Source organism: Bubalus kerabau, chromosome 1 (assembly GCF_029407905.1).
Source record: "Bubalus kerabau isolate K-KA32 ecotype Philippines breed swamp buffalo chromosome 1, PCC_UOA_SB_1v2, whole genome shotgun sequence".
Taxonomy (NCBI): domain Eukaryota; kingdom Metazoa; phylum Chordata; class Mammalia; order Artiodactyla; family Bovidae; genus Bubalus; species Bubalus kerabau.
This window is the reverse complement of record NC_073624.1, coordinates 206814721-206833502: the sequence shown is the minus strand read 5'-3', so window position 1 is coordinate 206833502 and position 18782 is coordinate 206814721. Positions and strand designations below refer to the sequence as shown.

The window sequence follows — 18782 nt, the reverse complement described above, 5'->3', positions numbered from 1 at the left end:
ATGAAGCCGGGAAATGGTATGGTTGGCTTCATTTACTAGCCCAGACCCTATGGACAGGAGGGGATCAGACAAAGGTAGAGAATGTGGTAAGAAAGCCTGGCTGTTAGAAACAGTGAGAGGGAAGAGGCCTGGATAGAGGCTCCTCCCACTGGGTCTCCTCTGAGTCTGAGTCTGCTCTTTCTATGTTTCAGAACCAGACAGAAGCCTGGGGCCCAAGCATGGTCATGAGGGCAATTGGGCAGTGCTGAAGACCCAGCCTGGCTCCAGCTGCTTCGAAAGGACTCCAGCCCCCCAGGACCCCAGCCCACAGCCTTCTGCTGCCCACAGGATGGGAGCCTGGGGGCTGGGAGCCAGGCCATGAGGGACTGCTGCCCCTCCCAGCAAAAGGCCATCCCTACACACCCAAGGCACACCCCTGCCCAAAGCCCAAGCATGGACTCTAGACACAGCAGCCCCAGTGGGGCTGGGGAAGGGGCGTCCTGCTCTGAGGACCCTGGCAGGAGTGTGGCCTACCCCTCCATGACCCACATCCCTTCCCAAGGGGCAGCGACCAAGGAGACATTAGGGACACAAGGAGCCTTGATCTCAGGAACACCAGAAACCACCTTCTCTGGGAGGCCAGAGCCTGTGTCCTCAATGAAAACTGATACTTCACCCTCAGAGAACAGAAATCCGATGTTCTTAGAGAATATGGATTCCAAGTCTTCAAAACAGGTAGATTCTATTTCCATAGGAAAGGAAGATGCTGGGTCCTTGAGGAAGGCAGATCCTATGTTGACAGGAAAGACAGAGCCTACAATCGTAGGGAAAGGGGATTCTGTGGCTTCTGGAAGGAAGGATCCTGTGACCCCAGGAAAAGAGGATCCTGGATCCTTGGGAAAGGTGGATCCTCAGTGCTCCAGCAAGATGGATACAGTGTCCCTAAGGAAGGAGGAGCCTGGATCCTTGGGCAAAGTGGATCCTGTATTCCCAAGAAAGGAGGAGCCCAGGTATTCAGGAAAAGACCTTCGAGTGTCCTCAGAAGAGGTGGGGCCTGCACTTGCAGAAAAGACAGATCTTGTAGCTTTGGGAAAGAGAGATCCCAAGCTCTCAGCAAACGCGGATCCTGTGTCCTTGGAAATGCTGACTCCAGGGTCACCAGACAAAATCATGCCTGGAACAGTGGCTCTGGGGCCATCAGGAAGGGTGGATCCTACTCACTTGGGGATGACAGATCCTGCATCTATGGTAAACACAGAAATTATGTCCTCCACAAAAGAGGACCCTCAGTTCCTAGGAAAGATGGACCCTGCCTCCTCAGGAAAGCAAGGCTCCACGTCTGTGGGAATGACAAAAACCATGTCCACTGGACAGGTGGAGCCCACGTCTTTGAAAAATATGGACCCCGTGTCTTCAGGCGAAGTGGGTTCTGTTTCTCTGGCAAAAGTGGATCCTGTGTCCTCAGGAAAGCCAGAGCCCTTGTCTCCCGTGCAGGCAGAACTGATGTTAGTGGGAAAGACAGAAACTGCATCCTCAAGAAAGGAGGACCTAGTGCCCTCCAGAAAGGGGGTTCCCATTTCTGTGGGAAATACAAAAACATCACCTCCTGGAAAAGTAAATCCTGAATCATCAGGAAAGATAGACTCTGCGTCCTCTGGTCCCATGGGTCCTCCTTCCTCTGAAAGAGCTGAGGCAGTGACTAGGGGGAAAGCAGACCCATTGTCCTCGGAAAAGACAGGTCCCCTGGCCCCTGGAAAGGTGGGTCCCCCAGCCTTGGGGAAGGCTGATCCCCCCACCTCAGGGAAAATAGACCCTGTGATCAAGGGAAAGCCAGAAGCTGTTCTCCCCGGAGACATAGACTCCGAGTCCACAGGAAAGGTGACCCCCACGAGCCTAGGAAAAACAATCTGGGCATCCTCGGGAAAGGCAGAAGCTGTCCCAGAGGGAAAGGTGGATGCTCTGCCCCTCGAGAAGGGCAATCCTATGAACTCCACGAAGGTGGATCCCAGGGCCTCCGGGAAAGCAGAATCCAAGTCCGAGCGCAAAGCGGAAACCACACCCTCTGGGCAGGAGGGCACCTCCTCAGCAGGGAAAGTAGAGGCTAAATCTTCTCCAAATGAGAAGCCACTGGCCCCAGAGAAGCCGGATCCTGGATCCTCAGAATCAGCAGGCTCTATTGCCTCTGGGAAGGTGGCGCCTGTAGCCCTGGACAAGACTGACTCTGTGCCTCCAAGAAAGGGGGAGCCCCCATCCCCGGGGAAGGGGGACAGCCTGACTCTGGAGAAGGCCTCCTCCAGGCAGGCAGATGGCAAACCCTGTGACTCCTCCGCTCCTTCTCCCGCAGACGGCGGGGGCCGCGTGGAGCCAGCGTCACTGCCCAGCTCCGAGGCCTCCAGCCTCGTCCAGAAGGACCCGGCGGCTGCCAGGGCCGAGAGAAGCCCCGGCCTGGAGGCGGTCGCGCCGCCGCCGCCCGGGCCGCGGACTCGCGACAACTTCACCAAGGTGCCGTCGTGGGAGGCGAGCGCCCCGCCGCCACGCGAGGACGCGGGCACGCAGGCGGGCTCGCAGGCCTGCGTGTCGGTGGCCGTGAGCCCCATGTCTCCGCAGGACGGCGCGGGCGGCCCGGCCTTCAGCTTCCAGGGGGCGCCGTGCGCGCCCAGCCCCGCGCCCGGGCCGCCCTCTCGCCGGGACGCGGGCCTGCAAGTGTCCCTGGGCGCCGCCGAGACGCGCTCAGTGGCCACCGGGCCCATGACGCCGCAGGCCGCCGCGCCGCCCGCCTTCCCCGAAGTGCGGGTGCGGCCGGGCTCCGCGCTGGCGGCCGCCGCGGCGCCCCCCGAGGCGGTCGAGCCGGTGCGCGACGTGAGCTGGGACGAAAAGGGTATGACGTGGGAGGTGTACGGCGCCGCCATGGAGGTGGAGGTGCTGGGCATGGCCATCCAGAAGCATCTGGAGCGACAGATCGAGGAGCACGGTCGCCAGGGGGCGCCCGCGCCGCCACCCCCTGCTGCGCGCCCGGGCCCCGGCCGCGCGGGCTCTGTCCGCACCGCGCCCCCTGAGGGAGCCGCCAAGCGCCCGCCGGGCCTCTTCCGCGCACTGCTGCAGAGTGTGCGGCGCCCGCGATGCTGCTCGCGGGCCGGGCCCACGGCCGAGTGATCGGCTCCGCTTTTGTACGCCCGGGTTTCCAACCTTCTCAGGCTCCCTTCTCGATCCCAGGCCCCTAGAAGGGATCCCCTCAACGCGCGACAGGCCTCCAAGGAGCGGGCAGCATCTAGGGTCTTCTCATCTTGTCTTTCCAGCCCCCTTTCCCCTCCTAAACACACCAATGAATGCCCTCTACCCAGCTCCCTCGTGGTCAGGAGCCCACGAACCCAGCCCCGACACCCCACCGTCCCCTCATAGCCCTCAGCGCCACCCTCTCCCGGCCACACTAGGCGACCTCTGGGGACCTGCTCAGAGTCCCTCTGGGGACCTAGCCTTGAGAGCTAAGGCAGGCTCTTGAGATGTCCAGACAGGTGCGCTGTGGTCTCCAGACGCAGCCAGGTCCCCAGAACGGGAGAAACTGTGTACAAAAGCCCCAAGTATGTGAAGATTGGCATGTGAGACCCCCGATGTGCAAGCCCGGGGTGTATGCGAGTGCGTGTCCACGCGGCGGGCTGGCCCCATGGCCTGGGCATCTCTTGCATGCTGGTAGTTGTCCCCAGTTCCTGTCTCCCCCTCACCTGGCCCTATCCCCACCCTCACTGGACACCACTCCACAATTCCCACACAGGCCAAAGGCAGCTGCAAAGACTGCCCTGTGGGCGCAGCTGCAAGAGTCACAGAAACGCCAGAGGGTCATGGTCAGAGGCCCACAGCCTGGTGACAGCTGGCCTTGGGTGCTGGGGACACGACGGAGAGCTCACTCTACAACCACCGTAGTCCCTAAAAGACCACCCTCTCCTGTCCCTCATCCCCCAGAGCCGTGAGCCCCACAAGTCCCTTGTGACCACTCAGTACCCCTGTCCCCCAACCCTCCAGCCACGGTTTTTGGCGACAAACTGTCACAATACATTGGTAATAAAATACTCCCCCAACCCTCGTCAGTTGTGATTGGCTACAAGCAGACGGGGGTGGAGCAGCTTATTTTATTATGATCAGGGAAGGGTAGGTGTAATTTGGGGGTAACAAGGCCTCTTTGCAGGTGGATCAGAAGAGTGGGGGCCCGTGTGGAGCTCTGTGGCCAGGGTCTGGTGGCTGCGCCCCCATCACAGATCTGTGGTGTCCAGGCCAAGGTTAGTGAAGACCAGCTCCTCCTTCTGCTCTGAGCCCACCTTCCTCCCGGACAGCTCACTCTTCCTGGGCTCTGGATGTGGCCCCATGGGACCATGCCAGGGCTCCTTCTGTGGAAAGAGGGAGGGGAGGGTCAGGCCAGGGCAAAGATGGAGTGATCTCCCCAGTCCTTAGGAGAATGAATGGGCCTTCAAGCTCATGACCAGATGGCTCCTTGGCTGGGGTCTCAGTTTCCTGACTCTGTCCCAGAGGCGGCATGACTACTGGTGGTGCAGATGGGTTCAGGTGATGGGGCGGGCCTCAGGGATCTACTCCAGCCTTTGTCTTGTCCATGAACATGGCGACATTTTGGTCTTCTGCCAAGTCCTGAATAATGTCAAGCCCTGTATCCTGTGCCAGAACCAGTCCAGCCACAGTCCTTGCCACATGTACATCATGGCATGCACGGTGGGTGCTGGGCACAGCCATCCATGACCTGAGGTATTCACAGGACCTCCTGAGGGAGGGATAATGTCCCCCAGCTTACAGATGAGGAAACCGAGGCTTGGAAGGCTCTCTGGCCCAAAAGGGGCAGAGCAAGGTTTGGACAGCTGGTCTTGCTGACTCTAAAGCCTGTCCACAACTCCACGTTGCGCCTGGTTGAATTTGGCAGGTCCTTCTGCCATCCCAGAGGGATACATCACACCCGGGTCCTGCCTGCCGGCCATCACAGCCTACACTAACTTGTCTCCTGCCCTCCCTCTTCCCCCTCACCATGTGACATGTCACACTCACACCTTCACAAGAATCCCTCCTGTGGACCAGCCAGGCCCCCAGCTCAGTTACTCCACCATGAAAACACCCATGGGAGAAAAGCCCCAACCACCACCACCACCTCCACCCTCCCTAGGGCTCACTAAGGGCTTTTTCCAGACTGGGGTTGTTCTGGTCCCTGGTAAGCAGTGGAACATCTGAGGGGGTCTCAGGAGGAGCTAAACAGTCTGCCATGCTCCCCAGAGCCCTCCACACAGACCCCCATTGGGAACAGTTGGCACATTGCAGCCCAGGAAACATGGCCTGGCCTGGGAGATAGGAGACCTGGGTTCTGGGATGCCCTGACCTTGCAAGCTTTCTAAACTTGGGCAGTTCAACACACCTCCCTGGCCTCGGTTGCTTGAAAAACTCAGACTGGATGAGCCCTCAGGTCTTTCAGACCTTCCACACAAACATTTACGGAAGGTTTAGGTGAGTCGGCACCAAGGGGTCTGTGGAAAAAGGCCCCACCTGCATTCCACACTTGGAGACCTCAAGGCCCACCTTCTGCTGCAGGATCTCAGAGGCTGAACCCCATCCCCTGCCTTCGCAGGATTGGCTCTTTCCTGGCCTGAAGACTGAAGACGCTCGTGCTCTGACCCTCCTCCCTCTCCAGACTCCCTGGGAGTTCCCTGGCCCTCCCCAACTCACAGGTCCAGCCCCACTGCTGGGGTCTCTGACTCCACTCCCCTCCCCACTCCACTCTCCTCCACTAGAGTCAACCTTAGCCTCCATTAGGGGCCACCTGCCCAGTCACCAGCTCCAGCCCACAAAACTGTTTCCCTCCACCTAAGTTGGAGTTTTTGCTCCAAACCATCTTGAACCCAGAGATGAGCCATCCATCCAGAGGCCTCCAGCACTGCCTGGCAGCCTGAACCCCCATCCATCATCTCCATTCTTGGGGGCCATTTGGAGGCCTTCAAGTGACAGCCAGGTCCTTGGGCAGCATTCTGATATTTTAACACCTGTGAGAGGCTTTGTTTGACCAAATCTTTTCAAGTAAGGGATCCTCAAGGGAAAATAAGTCGTGAAGCATGAGGCTTCCCTGGTGGTCCAGTGATTAAGAATCCGCCTGCCAATGCAGGGAAATCAGGTTTGATCTCTGCTCCAGGAAAATCCCATATGTCTCGAGGCAACTAAGCCCCTGGGCCACAACTACTGACCCGGCGCTCTGGAACCCGCAAACTGCAACTATGGAGTCTGTGTGCTGCGACTACTGAAGCCCACTTGCCCTAGAGCCTGTGCTCTGCAACAAGAGAAGCCACGACAATGCGAAGCCCACGCACCACAACCAGAGAAAGCCCTCACACAGCAGCAAAGACCCAGCACAGCCCGGATTCTTTACCAACTGAGCTATCAGGGAAGCTGCAGCACAGCCAATAACAAACAAATACATTTTTTTTTAAAGTAAAAGTCTTGAAGCATGAAGGGTGGCTATGGATCCCCAGGAGGGTAGGGCTAGGCTGAGGGTAAGACCTAAGTAGAGTGGATAAGGTGAATGGCGGGAGGATACCATCCCTACACACACACACACACACACACACACACACACAGCCATAGACTATCAAATGTCAGTGGGCCTTAGAGCTTCTACTCCAGTGGTGGTTTTCAAAGTGGGAAGGAGAGGATAGTTGCTTCTGGTTCTGGCACCCCATCCCCCACCCAGCCCTCTGATCTACTTTCCCAGTTGCGAGGTTCTCACTCACCTGCATATTAGAATCCCGGGAGCTTTAGCAGCACCTTCCTTCCCAGGCCCACCCCAGCTGATCAGAATCTCTGGGCTGTGACCTGATATACTCACATCTAAAGAGCTCCCCGTGTCAGCAGCCAGGCTATGCAAATGCCTGATCTAACCAAACCAACTAGCATCTGAACAAACAACAGCGCTGTTGTTCACTCAAGCCTACCTTTGCTCTTCAGTTGGATTATGTTCATCTCCGGATCTCCTCTTCCCACCCCACCAGCTTTTATATAAAGGATATAAAGGGAAGGAACCAGATTTCTGAGCATTTGCTTTGTGCCAGATGGTTTTTATACCCACTCTTATTTCATCCTCACAACAGTTTTGAATAGTTGGTGTTCTGATCCCCATTTATAGATTAGAAAACTGAGAACCAGAGGGAAGAAGTCACCCACCCAGGGTCACAGTGAATGAGTAGAGGAATAAGGATTGGGTCCCATTCCAAAGCCATGGGATTTCCCAAGGCTGAGTGCAGAGACACACCCATGTCAGCAGCAGATCCCTCGAGCTCTGTCCTGAACCCCACCTCTTCAGAGAAGCACCCTAAGTCAGAAACCCCAGGTACCAACTCATCCCCCATCTTGCCTTGATTTCCTGCGTGCTGTTTTCCAGATCCACAGAATTGTCATCCAGGGAGTTGACGCTGTAGGGGAGACGATGGAGCTCAGACGGTTGGCAGGCCCAGTCCAACCTGTCTGTGGCCAACAACTTCCACTACCACCATCACCACCACCACCACCAGCATCACTGTCACTATCACCCTTCCCCGCATCCTGACTATTACCACCAACCAGCATGGCTGCCCGGGGCACTGCTCACCTGATGTGGTCCAAGTCGCTGGAGGAAGAATGGGACTCAAAGCCCAGGTCCTTGGCGGGGAGGTTCAGCATGGGATTGGCCCTGGAGAGAAGGCCCAGTCCAGTAACCATGGGCTTAACCACCCCATGGGGCCTCTTACCCACCCTTTGGTCCCCGCTTACCTCTCAGTGTTGTACATATTAGTCCCAGGGATGGCAGAGCCTGGGGGCATCACCCCCACCGCTGTCTTCCGGGCCTCCTTGGCGGCTTTCATAGCCCGAAGCTTCCGCTGGTAGCTATGGGGAACCCAGAATGGGAGGTCACTACTTTCCCTATTCACCTACTGTGTGCCCAGTACAGGCCCTGAGAGTGTGATTTCACAACAACCTGGCTGGTGGAAGGTTAGCTCCATCTTACAGAGGGTAAGAATCACAGAAGGAAAATCATTGCTGAAGACCACACAGCTGATCAGGGGCAAAGCCTAGAACCACACCCAGATATGGCTACTGCCCCCATATGCATTAGAAAGGGGGAAAGAAGCAGCATTTATTAAAGGCATAGCATGTGCCAGTGCCCCTGTCCCCGAGTCGGGCCACTGCCAACCCACTGTCAACCTTAGGCACTGGCAGCAGCAATCTTAGGAGGGGTATGTTGGCATAAGTCCTTTTGCAGTTTGCTGCCTTAGAGCCTGCCTTAGAGCCTGTAGACTCCAGGACTGGGCTGCCTCAGGCCAAACAACTAACAGGAAAGGAGCACCCCACCCATCAGCAGAAAATTGGATTAAAGATTTACTGAGCATGGCCCTGCCCAAGAGAGGAGACCCAATTTTTCCCACAGCCAGTCCCTCCCATCAGGAAGTTTGCACAAGCCTCTTACCTTCTTCCATCAGAGGGCAGACAGAAGAAGCAAGAACTACAGTCCCACAGCCTCCAGAATGAAAACTATAATCACAGAAAGCTAACCAAAGTGATCACATGGATCACAGCCTTGTGTAACTCAGTGAAACTATGAGCCATGCTGTGCAGAGCCACCCCAGACGGACGGGTCACGGTGGAAAGTTCTGACAAAACATGGCTCACTGGAGAAGGGAATGGCAAACCACTCCAGTATTCTTGCCTTGAGAACTCCATGAACAGTATGAAAAGACAAAATATGAATAACACTGGAAGATGAGCCCCACCAGATGGGTAGGTGTCCAGAAAGCTACCTGGGAAGAGCGGAGAAATAGCTCCAGAAAGAATGAAGAGGCTGGGCCAAAGCACAGCTGACACTCAGCTGTGGATGTGTCTGGTGGTGGAAGTAAACTCCAATGCTGTAAAGAACAATATTGCATAGGAACCTGGAATGTTAGGTCCATGACCATGGATGTGGTCAAGAAGGAGATGGCAAGAGTGAACATCTGATTTTAGGAATCAGTGAACTAAAATGGATAGGAATGGGCATATTTAAGGGCAAGAATCCCTTAGAAGAAATGTAATAGTCCTCATAGTCAACAATGCAGTATTTGCATGAAATCTTAAAAAAAAAAAAAAAGAAAGAAAAATGATCTCGGTTTGTTTTCAAAGCAAACTATTCAGCATCACAGTAATCCAAGTCTATACCACAACCACTAATGCCACAGAAGCTGAAGTTGATCAGTTCTATAAAGACCTACAAGACCTTCTAGAACTAACAAAAAAGGGTGTCCCTTTCATCATAGGGGACTGAAATGCAAAGGTATGAAGTCAAGAGATACCTGGAGAAACAAGCAAGTTCGGCCTCAGAATACAAAATGAAGCAGGGCAAAGGCTAACAGAGTTTTGCCAAGAGAACACACTGGTCATAGCAAACACCCTTTTCCAACAACCCAAGAGTCATCCAAGAGATGACTCTACACATGGACATCACCAGATGGTCAATACCAAAATCAGATTGATTATGTTTTTTCAGCTAAAGATGGAGAAGCTCTCTACAGTCAGCAAAAACAAAACCTAGAGCTGTGGCTCAGATCATAGGCTCCTTATTGCAAAATTCAGGCTTAAATTGAAGAAAGTAGGGAAAACCATTAGACCATTCCAGGCATGACCTAAGTCAAATCACTTACGATGATACAGTGGAGGTGATGAGTAGATTCAAGGGATTAGATCTGGTAGACAGAGTGCCTGAAGAACTATGGATGGAGGTTTGTAACACTGTATAGGAGGCAGTGACCAAAACCATCCCCAAGAAAAAGAAATGCAAGAAGGCAAAGTTGTTGACTGAGGAGGCCTAACAAATAGCTGAGAAAAGAAGAGAAGCTAAAGGCAAAGGAGAAAAGAAAGGATATACCCATCTGAATGCAGAGTTCCAGAGAACAGCAAGGAGAGATGAGAAAGTCTTCCTAAGTGAACAACACAAAGAAATAGAGGAAAACAGTAGAATGGGAAAGACTAGAGATCTCTTCAAGAAAATTAAAGATACCAAGGGAACATTTCATGCAAAGATGGGCAAAATAAAGGATAGAAATGTCAAGGGCCTAAAAGAAACAGAAGAGTTTAAGAAGAGGTGGCAAGAATACACAGAACTCTATAAAATGGTCTCAGTGACCTGGATAAGCATGATGATGAGACCACTTACCTAGAGCCAGACATCCTGGAGTGTGATGTCAAGTGGGCCTTAGGAAGCATTACTATGAACAAAGCTAGTGGAGGTGATGGAATTCCAGCTGAGGTATTTCAAATCCTAAAAGATGATGCTGTTCAAGTACCGCACTCAATATGTTAGCAAATTTGGAAAACTCAGCCACAAGTGGCCACAATACTGGAAAAGGTCAGTTTTCATTCCAATCCCAAAGCAAGGCAATGGCAAAGAATGTTCAAACTACCGTACAATTGTGCTCATTTCACGTGCTAGCAAGGTAATGCTCAAAATCCTTCAAACTAGGCTTCAAAAGCATATAAACCAAGAACTTCCAAATGTACAAGCTGGTTTTAGAAAAGGCAGAGGAACCAGATACCAAATTGCCAACATCCATTGGATCATAGAGAAAGCAAGGAAATTCCAGAAAAACATCTATTTCTGCCCCATTGACTAGGTTAAAGCCTTTGACTATGGATCACAAAAAACTGTAAAAAATTCTTAAAGAGATGGAAATACCAGACCACCTTACCTGCCTCCTGAGAAACCTATATGCAGGTCAAGAAACAACAGTTAGAACAACAGACTGGTTCAAAATTGGGAAAGGAGTACACAAAGGCTGTATATTGTCACCCTGCTTATTTAAATTATGCAAAGTACATCACGTGAAATGCCAGGCTGGATGACTCACAAGCTGGAATCAAGATTGTTGGGAGAAATATCAACAACTTCAGATATGCAGATGATAACACTCTAATGGCAGAAAGCGAAGAGGAACTAAAGAGCCTCTTGATGAAGGTAAAAAGAGGAGAGTGAAAGAAAGCTGGCTTAAAACTCAGTGTTCAAAGAATGAAGATCATGGCATCTAGTCCCATCACTTCATGGCAAATAGATGGGGAAAAAGTGGAAATAGTGACAGACTTTATTTTCTTGGGTTCCCAAATCACTGTGGACAGTGACTACAGCCATAAAATTAAAAGACGCTTGCTCCTTGGAAGAAAAGCTATGACCAATCTAGACAGCATATTAAAAAGCAGAGACATCACTTTGCTGACAAAAGTCTGTGTAGTCAAAGCTATGGTTTTTCCAGTAGTCATGTATGGATGTGAGAGTTGGACCATAAAGAAGGCTGAGCACCGAAGAATTGATGCTTATGAACTGTGATTCTGGGGAAGACTCTTAAGAGTCTTAGAATGCAAAAAGGTCAAATCAGTCAATCCTAAAGAAAATCAACCCTGAATACTCATTGGAAGGACTGATGTTGGAGCTCCAATACTTTGGCCACCTGCTGCAAAGAGCTGACTCATTGGAAAAGATCCTGATGCTGGGAAAAATTGAAGGCAGGAGGAGGAGGCAACAGAGGATGAGATGGTTGGATGGCATCACTGACTCAATGGACATGAGTTTGAACAAACTCTGGGAGATAGTGAAGGACAAGGAAGCCTGGGGTGCTGCAGTCCATGGGGTCGCAGACAGTCAGACAAGACTGAGTGACTGAACAACAACAACATATATCAGATGTCTGCTGGTATGATATGCACATGGATCCCTGAAATGATTTGGGGAATCTAGCATCAAGCCTATTCTGCAAATGAGGAAACTGAGGCTTGGGAAGGGGAGATGACCTACCCAAGAGATCCTAAGGAGTCACTGGGGATTTAATACGGATGTTCCTGACACCTAAGCCCCAGGTCTTTCTACCCCTAGATATCTTGGGTGGTGAGAGGGAGGAGGTTGGAGACACAGAGGGTGATGGGAGCAGCACCTCTTCTGGGTACACATGATGATCGTGCTAAAGATCACAATGGCCAGCAGCAAAGCCACTCCCAGTCCTATGGTGACGTTGCGGAGTGTGTCCTGTGACTCCGACTCTTGGCTGTCCTGGGAGCCCTGGAGAAGAAGCAGTGTGATGGGAGGAGGCTGTGGGGTCAGTCTCCCGCCTCCCTTCTCTCCTATTACCTCTGTCCCGCCAACACTCACCAGTACCACCAGCCCCAGCTGCAGCAGCTGCGTCAGGGAGTCCTGGTCATTCCGGATCATCCTGGCCACAAAGCCCCGCTCAGGCCCGAGGGACATTGGCATCCCCCAGGCTTCTTGCTTACCCTCCTGCCCACCCCAAGGGCAGCCCCACTCACATACTCAGCTGGTCAAGGGTCAAGGCCGACCCATTTGAGAAGACAAAATAGGCATCAAGATAGGAACGTCCTCGGGCCCTGGAATGGGGCAGAGGTGAGGCCCGCAGCCCAGGACCACCCGGCCACACCCCTGCTGCTGATCCTGTCTTCCTCGCCCCATCCACCGAGTGGGCACTCACCGAACCTGGGAGTCTATGTCCTGAATGCTCACAATGTAGACAGTAGTCCTGGTTGCCTGAGCAAGAGCCCTGCAAAGGGGGCAGATGTCACAGAGGGTTGGGGTAGGGGCCTTAGCCCAGGCCTGTGGCCAGGGCTTTGCCAGTGAAATTAGGGATTGTGTGAGGGTCACCTCCTCTGGACAGCTCCACTGGGTAAGCAAGTAGCACTCTTGCGCAAATTAGACAAGGAAGCCCCTTCCTTTGGGACCGGGTTTATAGTTTAGCAAGCAGAGTGCCCTTGTGCAGTTCACTGCCTTTGCAACTGTATGTGGCAGCCCTGTTTAGGCCTGTCTCTGCCCAGCCAACCATAGGCTTCTGGGCACATGCAGCAGGGAAGGGCCGGTACAGGTATAGGGTCAAAGACAAGGACCAGATCAAATGTGGGTCACGGACAGGGTTGAGAGATATTCCATTCAGATTTCTCTCAGGGACTAGGTTCCCAAGCCCTGTTCTTCCCCACAGGCCACCCGCCCCCTGGCTCCCGAGACCTACGCTTTAATCTTGTCCGAGTTGGCGCCCACGTCCTCTTTGTTCAGTGAGAACTGCAGCCTCACGCGGTAACTCTGGTCCACGGTGAAGAGCTATGGGAGGGGGACATGAGGAAGAGGAGACGCAAGGGACCCTGGGGCTGGCAGAGGGCACTGGGAACTGAGCTAGAACCTAACACTCACGTTTAGGGTGATTTTGGCTTCCTGGGCAGGACCCTCAGAAGGCTTGTCTTGGGCCTTGACTGTCACTTGGTAGGTGCCTTGGAGAGTGGAATCAAGGCTGGTCACCAGGCTACGGAAGGTAGGAGGGCACCACTCAGTTCTGAAACCCAAGCTGGAGTCCTCTCAGAACCCCCTTGGACCCCTCCTAGGATGGGGAACTCACTGCCCTGAGGCCCCGCTTGGCTCCCCCACCCCTGTCCGGGGGCTGCCCACAGTTACTCAATGTTGCCAGTGAACACGCTGGCCTCCGAGGAAGTGGAGACCCGGAAGAAGCCCTGGAAAGGGGTCACGGCCCCATCCTTAGCGATGAAATCCACTTGAAAGATGGAGAACAGGATGGCTGCGTTGTTCCCTGAGTCGTCATCTCTGGCCTGGGAGCAAGACAGAGTGAACAAACTCTGGGGGCTGGGCCAGGTCAGGCACCCCTCCAGGAATTCAGATTCCTAGCAGGAATATGAAGCTAGGGTAGCCTGGGAGCCTGGCCCCGCTGTGAACTCTTTTGGCCTTCCCCAGACCACTGACCAAATGCTTTAAACAAACAGTGTTTGAATACGTCCCTGCTTCAACTCAACAGGTCACTGCCCAAGTCTCCCCCAGGTAGAAGGTCACCCTGGGAAGGTTCCCCCTCTCACTGCCACACACGCACAAGCTTAGGGACACTCAGTTGTCCTGAGCACCTACTGTGTACCAAGCACCTTCCCCCAGACCCCTCCTTTCAGCGCTCGCTAACAGGAGTATGAATTCCCCCAGCGGACCATGAAATGAGGCATTTTTATTCACTCTAGTGCCTTTCGGAGAAGAATATGACCAACACACAGAGCTGTGAGGCCACTGATGTCACTGTTCAGGATGAGGCTAAAGCTGGTGCTGACGTTTCAAAAGGGAGTTGATTTAAAGAAAATTGTTCAAAGCCAGGGCCACACTCCTGACGTTGGAATGAACATCTTCAGCCAGGGCTGAAGATTGGAAAACTGACCCTTTGAGCCTAGAAAGAACCTAGAGAGGAAGAATTGCATGCGTGCTAAGTGGCTTCAGTCGTGTCCAACTCTCTGTGACTCCATGGACCGTAGCCCACCAGGCTCCTCTGTCCATGGGATTCTCCAGGCAAGAATACTGGAGTGGGTTGCCATGCCCGCCTTCAGGAGATCTTCCCAACCCAGGGATCAAACCCACATCTTTATGTCTCCTGCATTGGCAGGCGGGTTCTTTACCACTAGCGCCACCTGGGAAGGCCCAGAAAGGGAGAATTACTATTCCCCTTTTATGGGAGGACACTGGGGTTCTGACAGAGACCTATCTTCCCCAGGGCACATTCGGCTGTAAGTAGGGAGGGTCAGACCCAACCATCTCCACACCCATGCCCTTTCCATAACTCAAGGAGGGCCACCCACATATAAAACGCCTGAACCCTAAGGAGTCACTGCCAAGGGCTGACAGCTTCTTGTCTGGAAGGGAAAGTGAGTTCCTAAAAGGCACAGCAGCTCCCCGGCTCAGTTAAAAGGCCTGGCCAGGCCCAGGCCCCAGGGCTGTGGGGGAGGCCTCAGCCCCACCCACTGCGGGGACAGCCACCACCCTCTAATATAAACACATCCACTGCCATAAAAATTGAAAGCATTTTTGCAGCTTGCTCTGGAAATCATTTAATACGAGGAACTTGTTTAATTTACAGTTATTGTGATTTCTCTGTAATAGTCCAGAATTCTGAAGAAAAGCACTGCAAGTGGTTTTTAGGATCATGAATTGTTTATGAATACCACACTTAACAATTAATGGAGTTTAATGATATCAATTAAGCAGGTGCATCATTTCCATCCCAGAGAGTTAATACATTTTCTTTCTAGTGTTTAAACATTTGGAGGATGGCTGAAAGACCCACAGGCCTAGGCCCTGTATTTCCTGGGGCTGATGTGACTGACAACGGTTGGAGCCAGGGCCTTACCCGGACGGACGCCACCTGCTGGTTGGGCATGACGAGTTCTGGGATGATCACTGCAAGTGTAGACAGGAAGAGGTCAGTGGCATCAGGGCCAGTGCCCCCTGGGGCAACTGCTGACCATAATAAGCCCAGCTCAGGGCTCATCCCTCCAAACCTGCCCTTAAGCTCTCTACTGCCAGACCCCCATTACTGCTACCCCTGAGCCGCTAGTTAGCAGGTCCTCCACCTCCCATTGTGCAGATGGGGAAACTGAGGCCCAGAGAAGGAGGGCGGGGCCCAGGATCAGATGTGAGTTGGGACAGGGATAGAGTGAAAACTCGGGTCTCTCCTCCTGTTGAATCCCTGAGAGAGAGACAGGGCTGGAGGCCTTCCTCCCTTTCCAGGGGCACACCTAGGGTCTGAGCAGCATCTGTGGGAGTTGCCCAAAGGTAGTTCTGGCAGAGTACAGTGTGGGTGGGGAGGGAGGGGCTTGCAGCTTACCAAAAGTCTTATCCTCAGGCAGAAAGTAAGGCGCGTTGTCATTCACATCCTCGATGGTGATGGGGAGGCTTCCTAGAGGGAAAAGATTGGCTGGCTTTGGTCTCTAAGCAAGACTTGACCCACAAAGCCTGGTCCTCAGGCTTGTTCCCAGCAGCCTCCCTCCCATGCATCACCCATGGTCAGACCCCTCCCCTACTAACTCAGTCTCCTCTGGCCTGTGTAGGAGGGAGCATCCTCCCCAGACCTCAGAGAGGATAAGCAACTTGTCCAAAGTCACACAGTGAGACCACTGGGCCAGGACTGAGCCCAGCCCAGGTGTGTCCCACCTGGCCACAACATTATTCTGGCCCTGGTTAGCTGTGTAAGCTAGATTATTGGACTGCCTGTTCTGTACCTCAGTTTCCTCATCTATAAAATTGGCTAGGGATCACCTACCATATGGATTGTGTGGGAGTAAAATGGTGAAATGCTTGCAAGGTGCCTAGCATAGTCTGGGCTGTAGTAAGGATTCAATACATGCTGGCTGTTGATGTGACTGTTATTGCTACTTGGTGTCAGAGGTGGGATCTGAGCACACACCTGGCTCTGAAGTGTCTCTTTACACTGCCTCTCAGCATCACAGCATTAAGTGCTAAAGTCCCTTGGACAACAAGGAGATCAAACCAGTCGATCTTAAAGGAAATCAACCCTGAATACTTGTTGGAAGGACTGATGCTGAAGCAGAAGCTCCAGTATTTTGTTCATCTGATGCGAACAGCCAACTCATTAGAAAAGACCCTGATGCTGGGAAAGATTGAAGGCAGGAGGAGAAGAGGGAGTCAGAGGATGAGATGGCTGGATGGCATCACCAATGCAATGGACATGAACTTGGGCAAATTCGGGGGAGATGGTTAGGGAGAGGGAGGCCTGCGTGCTGCAGTCCATGGGGTTGCAAAGAGTCAGACACGACTGGACAACTGGACAACAACAGCATGCCAAGCACTGCACTCAATGCCTTCCATACATATTCTCATGTACTCTTCATAGGCAACCTACTACCCAACTCCACTTGACCGATGGGGCAACTAAAGCTCAGGGCAGTGTCGTGACTTTCCCAGGGGCACAGCTGGCTGGGGCCGGAGCCAGGATTTGAACCCAGACCTTACAAATTCTAGTCCTTCCCCACAGCCCCTGCGTTGCAGCCTGCTGAGCCCTGCAGGCCAGGCTGCCTCACCGTTGTCACTGTATGCCTGGAAGCGGGGGTCTGTTGTGAGGTCATAGGCCCGCACGACCAGCGTGACCAAGTCACAGGCCTCATAGTCGATGGCCTCGCTCTGGTTGATGATCACCGAGCCATTGGCCAGCACAGAGAACCAGCCGTGGCACAGGCTGCCCACGTCAACTCCAGCCTTGGTGCAGATGACATTCATGAGCTGTACCTCCACCTGGGACATGGTATCCCTGTCCTGGGCCACCACGTTGACCAGAATGCCGTGCTGTGAGCCATTCTCGGCCACCCGGATGCCCTGGAGCGAGGCTGAGTCCAGGGTGGGTGGCACGTCATTCACATCCTCCACAGTCACAAGGACTTCTGCTGTAGTCTCACGCCCCTGGGCGTCCGCATTCTCGGCACTCACGATCAGACTGAAGGAGGCCTGTGTCTCGTAGTCCAGGCTCACATCCGAGGGCAACGAGAGGCGGCCCACTGCCTGCCCAGACCCCAGCACCGAGCCTCGGATCATGAAGTTGTTGGCGCCGCTCCCTGACAGGCTGAAGCTGATACGATTGTTGGCTTCCGTCTGGTCTGCATCCCAGGCCTCCACCATGCCCACCTGCACTCCTGTGGATGAGGGGCAGAGTGCAGAGGGACCCCCAGCCTGGTGGCCACTGGAGGCATCCTCCGTCCTCACCCGCCATGGGGGCCTCCGGCCTGCCCTTGACTTACCCAGGGAGCCCCAGGGAGGACTTACCTGGGTCTCTCTCCCTCACTGAGAAGAAATATCTGGACTGGTTGAAGATGGGCAGATTATCATTGATGTCCTGCAGACAGAGGCAGTTCTGAGCCCAGGGAACTCAGGCCCCTGGATTGGGCCCCCCCAGACACAGCCTGAGAAGCCAATATTTCCCCTGACCTGCGGTCCATTCTCTCTGTCCATCTCCTCAGACAGCGCTGCCCACTTCAGAGATGATGAAACAGACTTCAAGAGGACAGAACTAGCCCAGACCCCACCCCCCGGGGCTCCGAGGTCCGCGGCAGGCCCTCTGAAGCTGGGTGCACACTGTGCTTCCCTGCCCACCACTCACAGCTGTCTCAGACCCTGCTCTCCAGAGGATGGTTCTGCATCCCCACCTGTGTCCCTGCCTGGCCCAGCTTGACTCCCCATCTCTCGGATTTACTGTGTTGGCCCCAATACCACCGTGATCCCACAAATGCCCAAGTTTTTCCTGGTCCCCTCCTTCCTCCTGTCCGTCCTACCCTTGGTTGGCCCCACCACACTCTCTCTGAGCTCAGGTGGGGAGGCGCTGGGGGCATATGCCAGGGTTGGACCTGGTCCTGCCTTCGGATGCCCACTGCGTTCTGTTCTCGCCTTCCCTTCCCAGTGGCCTCTGTGGTCACCCATGCAGAGTGCTGCTCCTGTGTCAGAGCATCAGGCCAACTTCTCCTGCACCTCCTACCCCGACACTGGTATGCTTAGTGCTCTTGGCTCTCCGGGTCCTTCCCCAGGGCGGCCCATGGACTTTTGCTTTCGGCTTTTTCTAAATAATGGTAGGACGGACATTTTTGAAAACTAGAGCCCTCTCGTTCTTGACCAGATGGAATTTCTGATGGAGATTTCCCAGAGATGGCATCACTGCCCCATGCCCATGGTCAGCTGCCTTCTCAAGGTCGTCCTCACAGGAGGAGCTACGAGCACAGCTCCAAGTTCAACCCAGTTCCATCTCTTCCTCGTGTGTGACTCTGACTGCTCTGGGCCTCAGTGTCTTCATCTGCAGATTGGGGTCGTCATCCCTACTCACAGGGCTCATGGGTGTGAAAGAACCCTGATGGCTCAAGAAAGGCAGTTTTGCTTTTTTTCCTTCTTTATGGCCTATTGCCCCCGACCCCCAAAGACAACTGGTGAGTCCTCACCTGGCTTCTGTTTCTGTTTT

The 18782-nt window shown here is 53.7% G+C and overlaps 2 protein-coding genes across 2 annotated transcripts in view; one reads left to right on the top strand and one right to left on the bottom strand.

Annotated features, from left to right (window-relative positions):
- GPRIN1 (G protein regulated inducer of neurite outgrowth 1) lies at positions 1 to 3132 on the top strand. The gene is made up of 2 exons (XM_055544647.1): positions 1 to 16; positions 230 to 3132. Exons 1-2 carry the CDS (start codon positions 1 to 3, stop codon positions 3130 to 3132), a joined length of 2919 nt encoding a protein of 972 aa, XP_055400622.1.
- An 897-nt stretch (positions 3133 to 4029) lies between these two features.
- The window catches only part of CDHR2 (cadherin related family member 2), a 32274-nt gene continuing 17521 nt past the window's right edge, over positions 4030 to 18782 (bottom strand). The window contains exons 18-32 of the mRNA XM_055566685.1: positions 17603 to 17672; positions 16867 to 17472; positions 15654 to 15725; positions 15177 to 15226; positions 13457 to 13608; positions 13199 to 13307; positions 13020 to 13108; positions 12489 to 12557; positions 12310 to 12387; positions 12155 to 12215; positions 11940 to 12064; positions 7762 to 7875; positions 7601 to 7681; positions 7367 to 7424; positions 4030 to 4358 (exon numbers count right to left, since the gene is read on the bottom strand). Coding sequence (XP_055422660.1) covers positions 4224 to 4358; positions 7367 to 7424; positions 7601 to 7681; positions 7762 to 7875; positions 11940 to 12064; positions 12155 to 12215; positions 12310 to 12387; positions 12489 to 12557; positions 13020 to 13108; positions 13199 to 13307; positions 13457 to 13608; positions 15177 to 15226; positions 15654 to 15725; positions 16867 to 17472; positions 17603 to 17672 — 1869 coding nt within the window. The 3' untranslated portion in view covers positions 4030 to 4223. The remainder of the gene's footprint in view (positions 4359 to 7366; positions 7425 to 7600; positions 7682 to 7761; positions 7876 to 11939; positions 12065 to 12154; positions 12216 to 12309; positions 12388 to 12488; positions 12558 to 13019; positions 13109 to 13198; positions 13308 to 13456; positions 13609 to 15176; positions 15227 to 15653; positions 15726 to 16866; positions 17473 to 17602; positions 17673 to 18782) is intronic.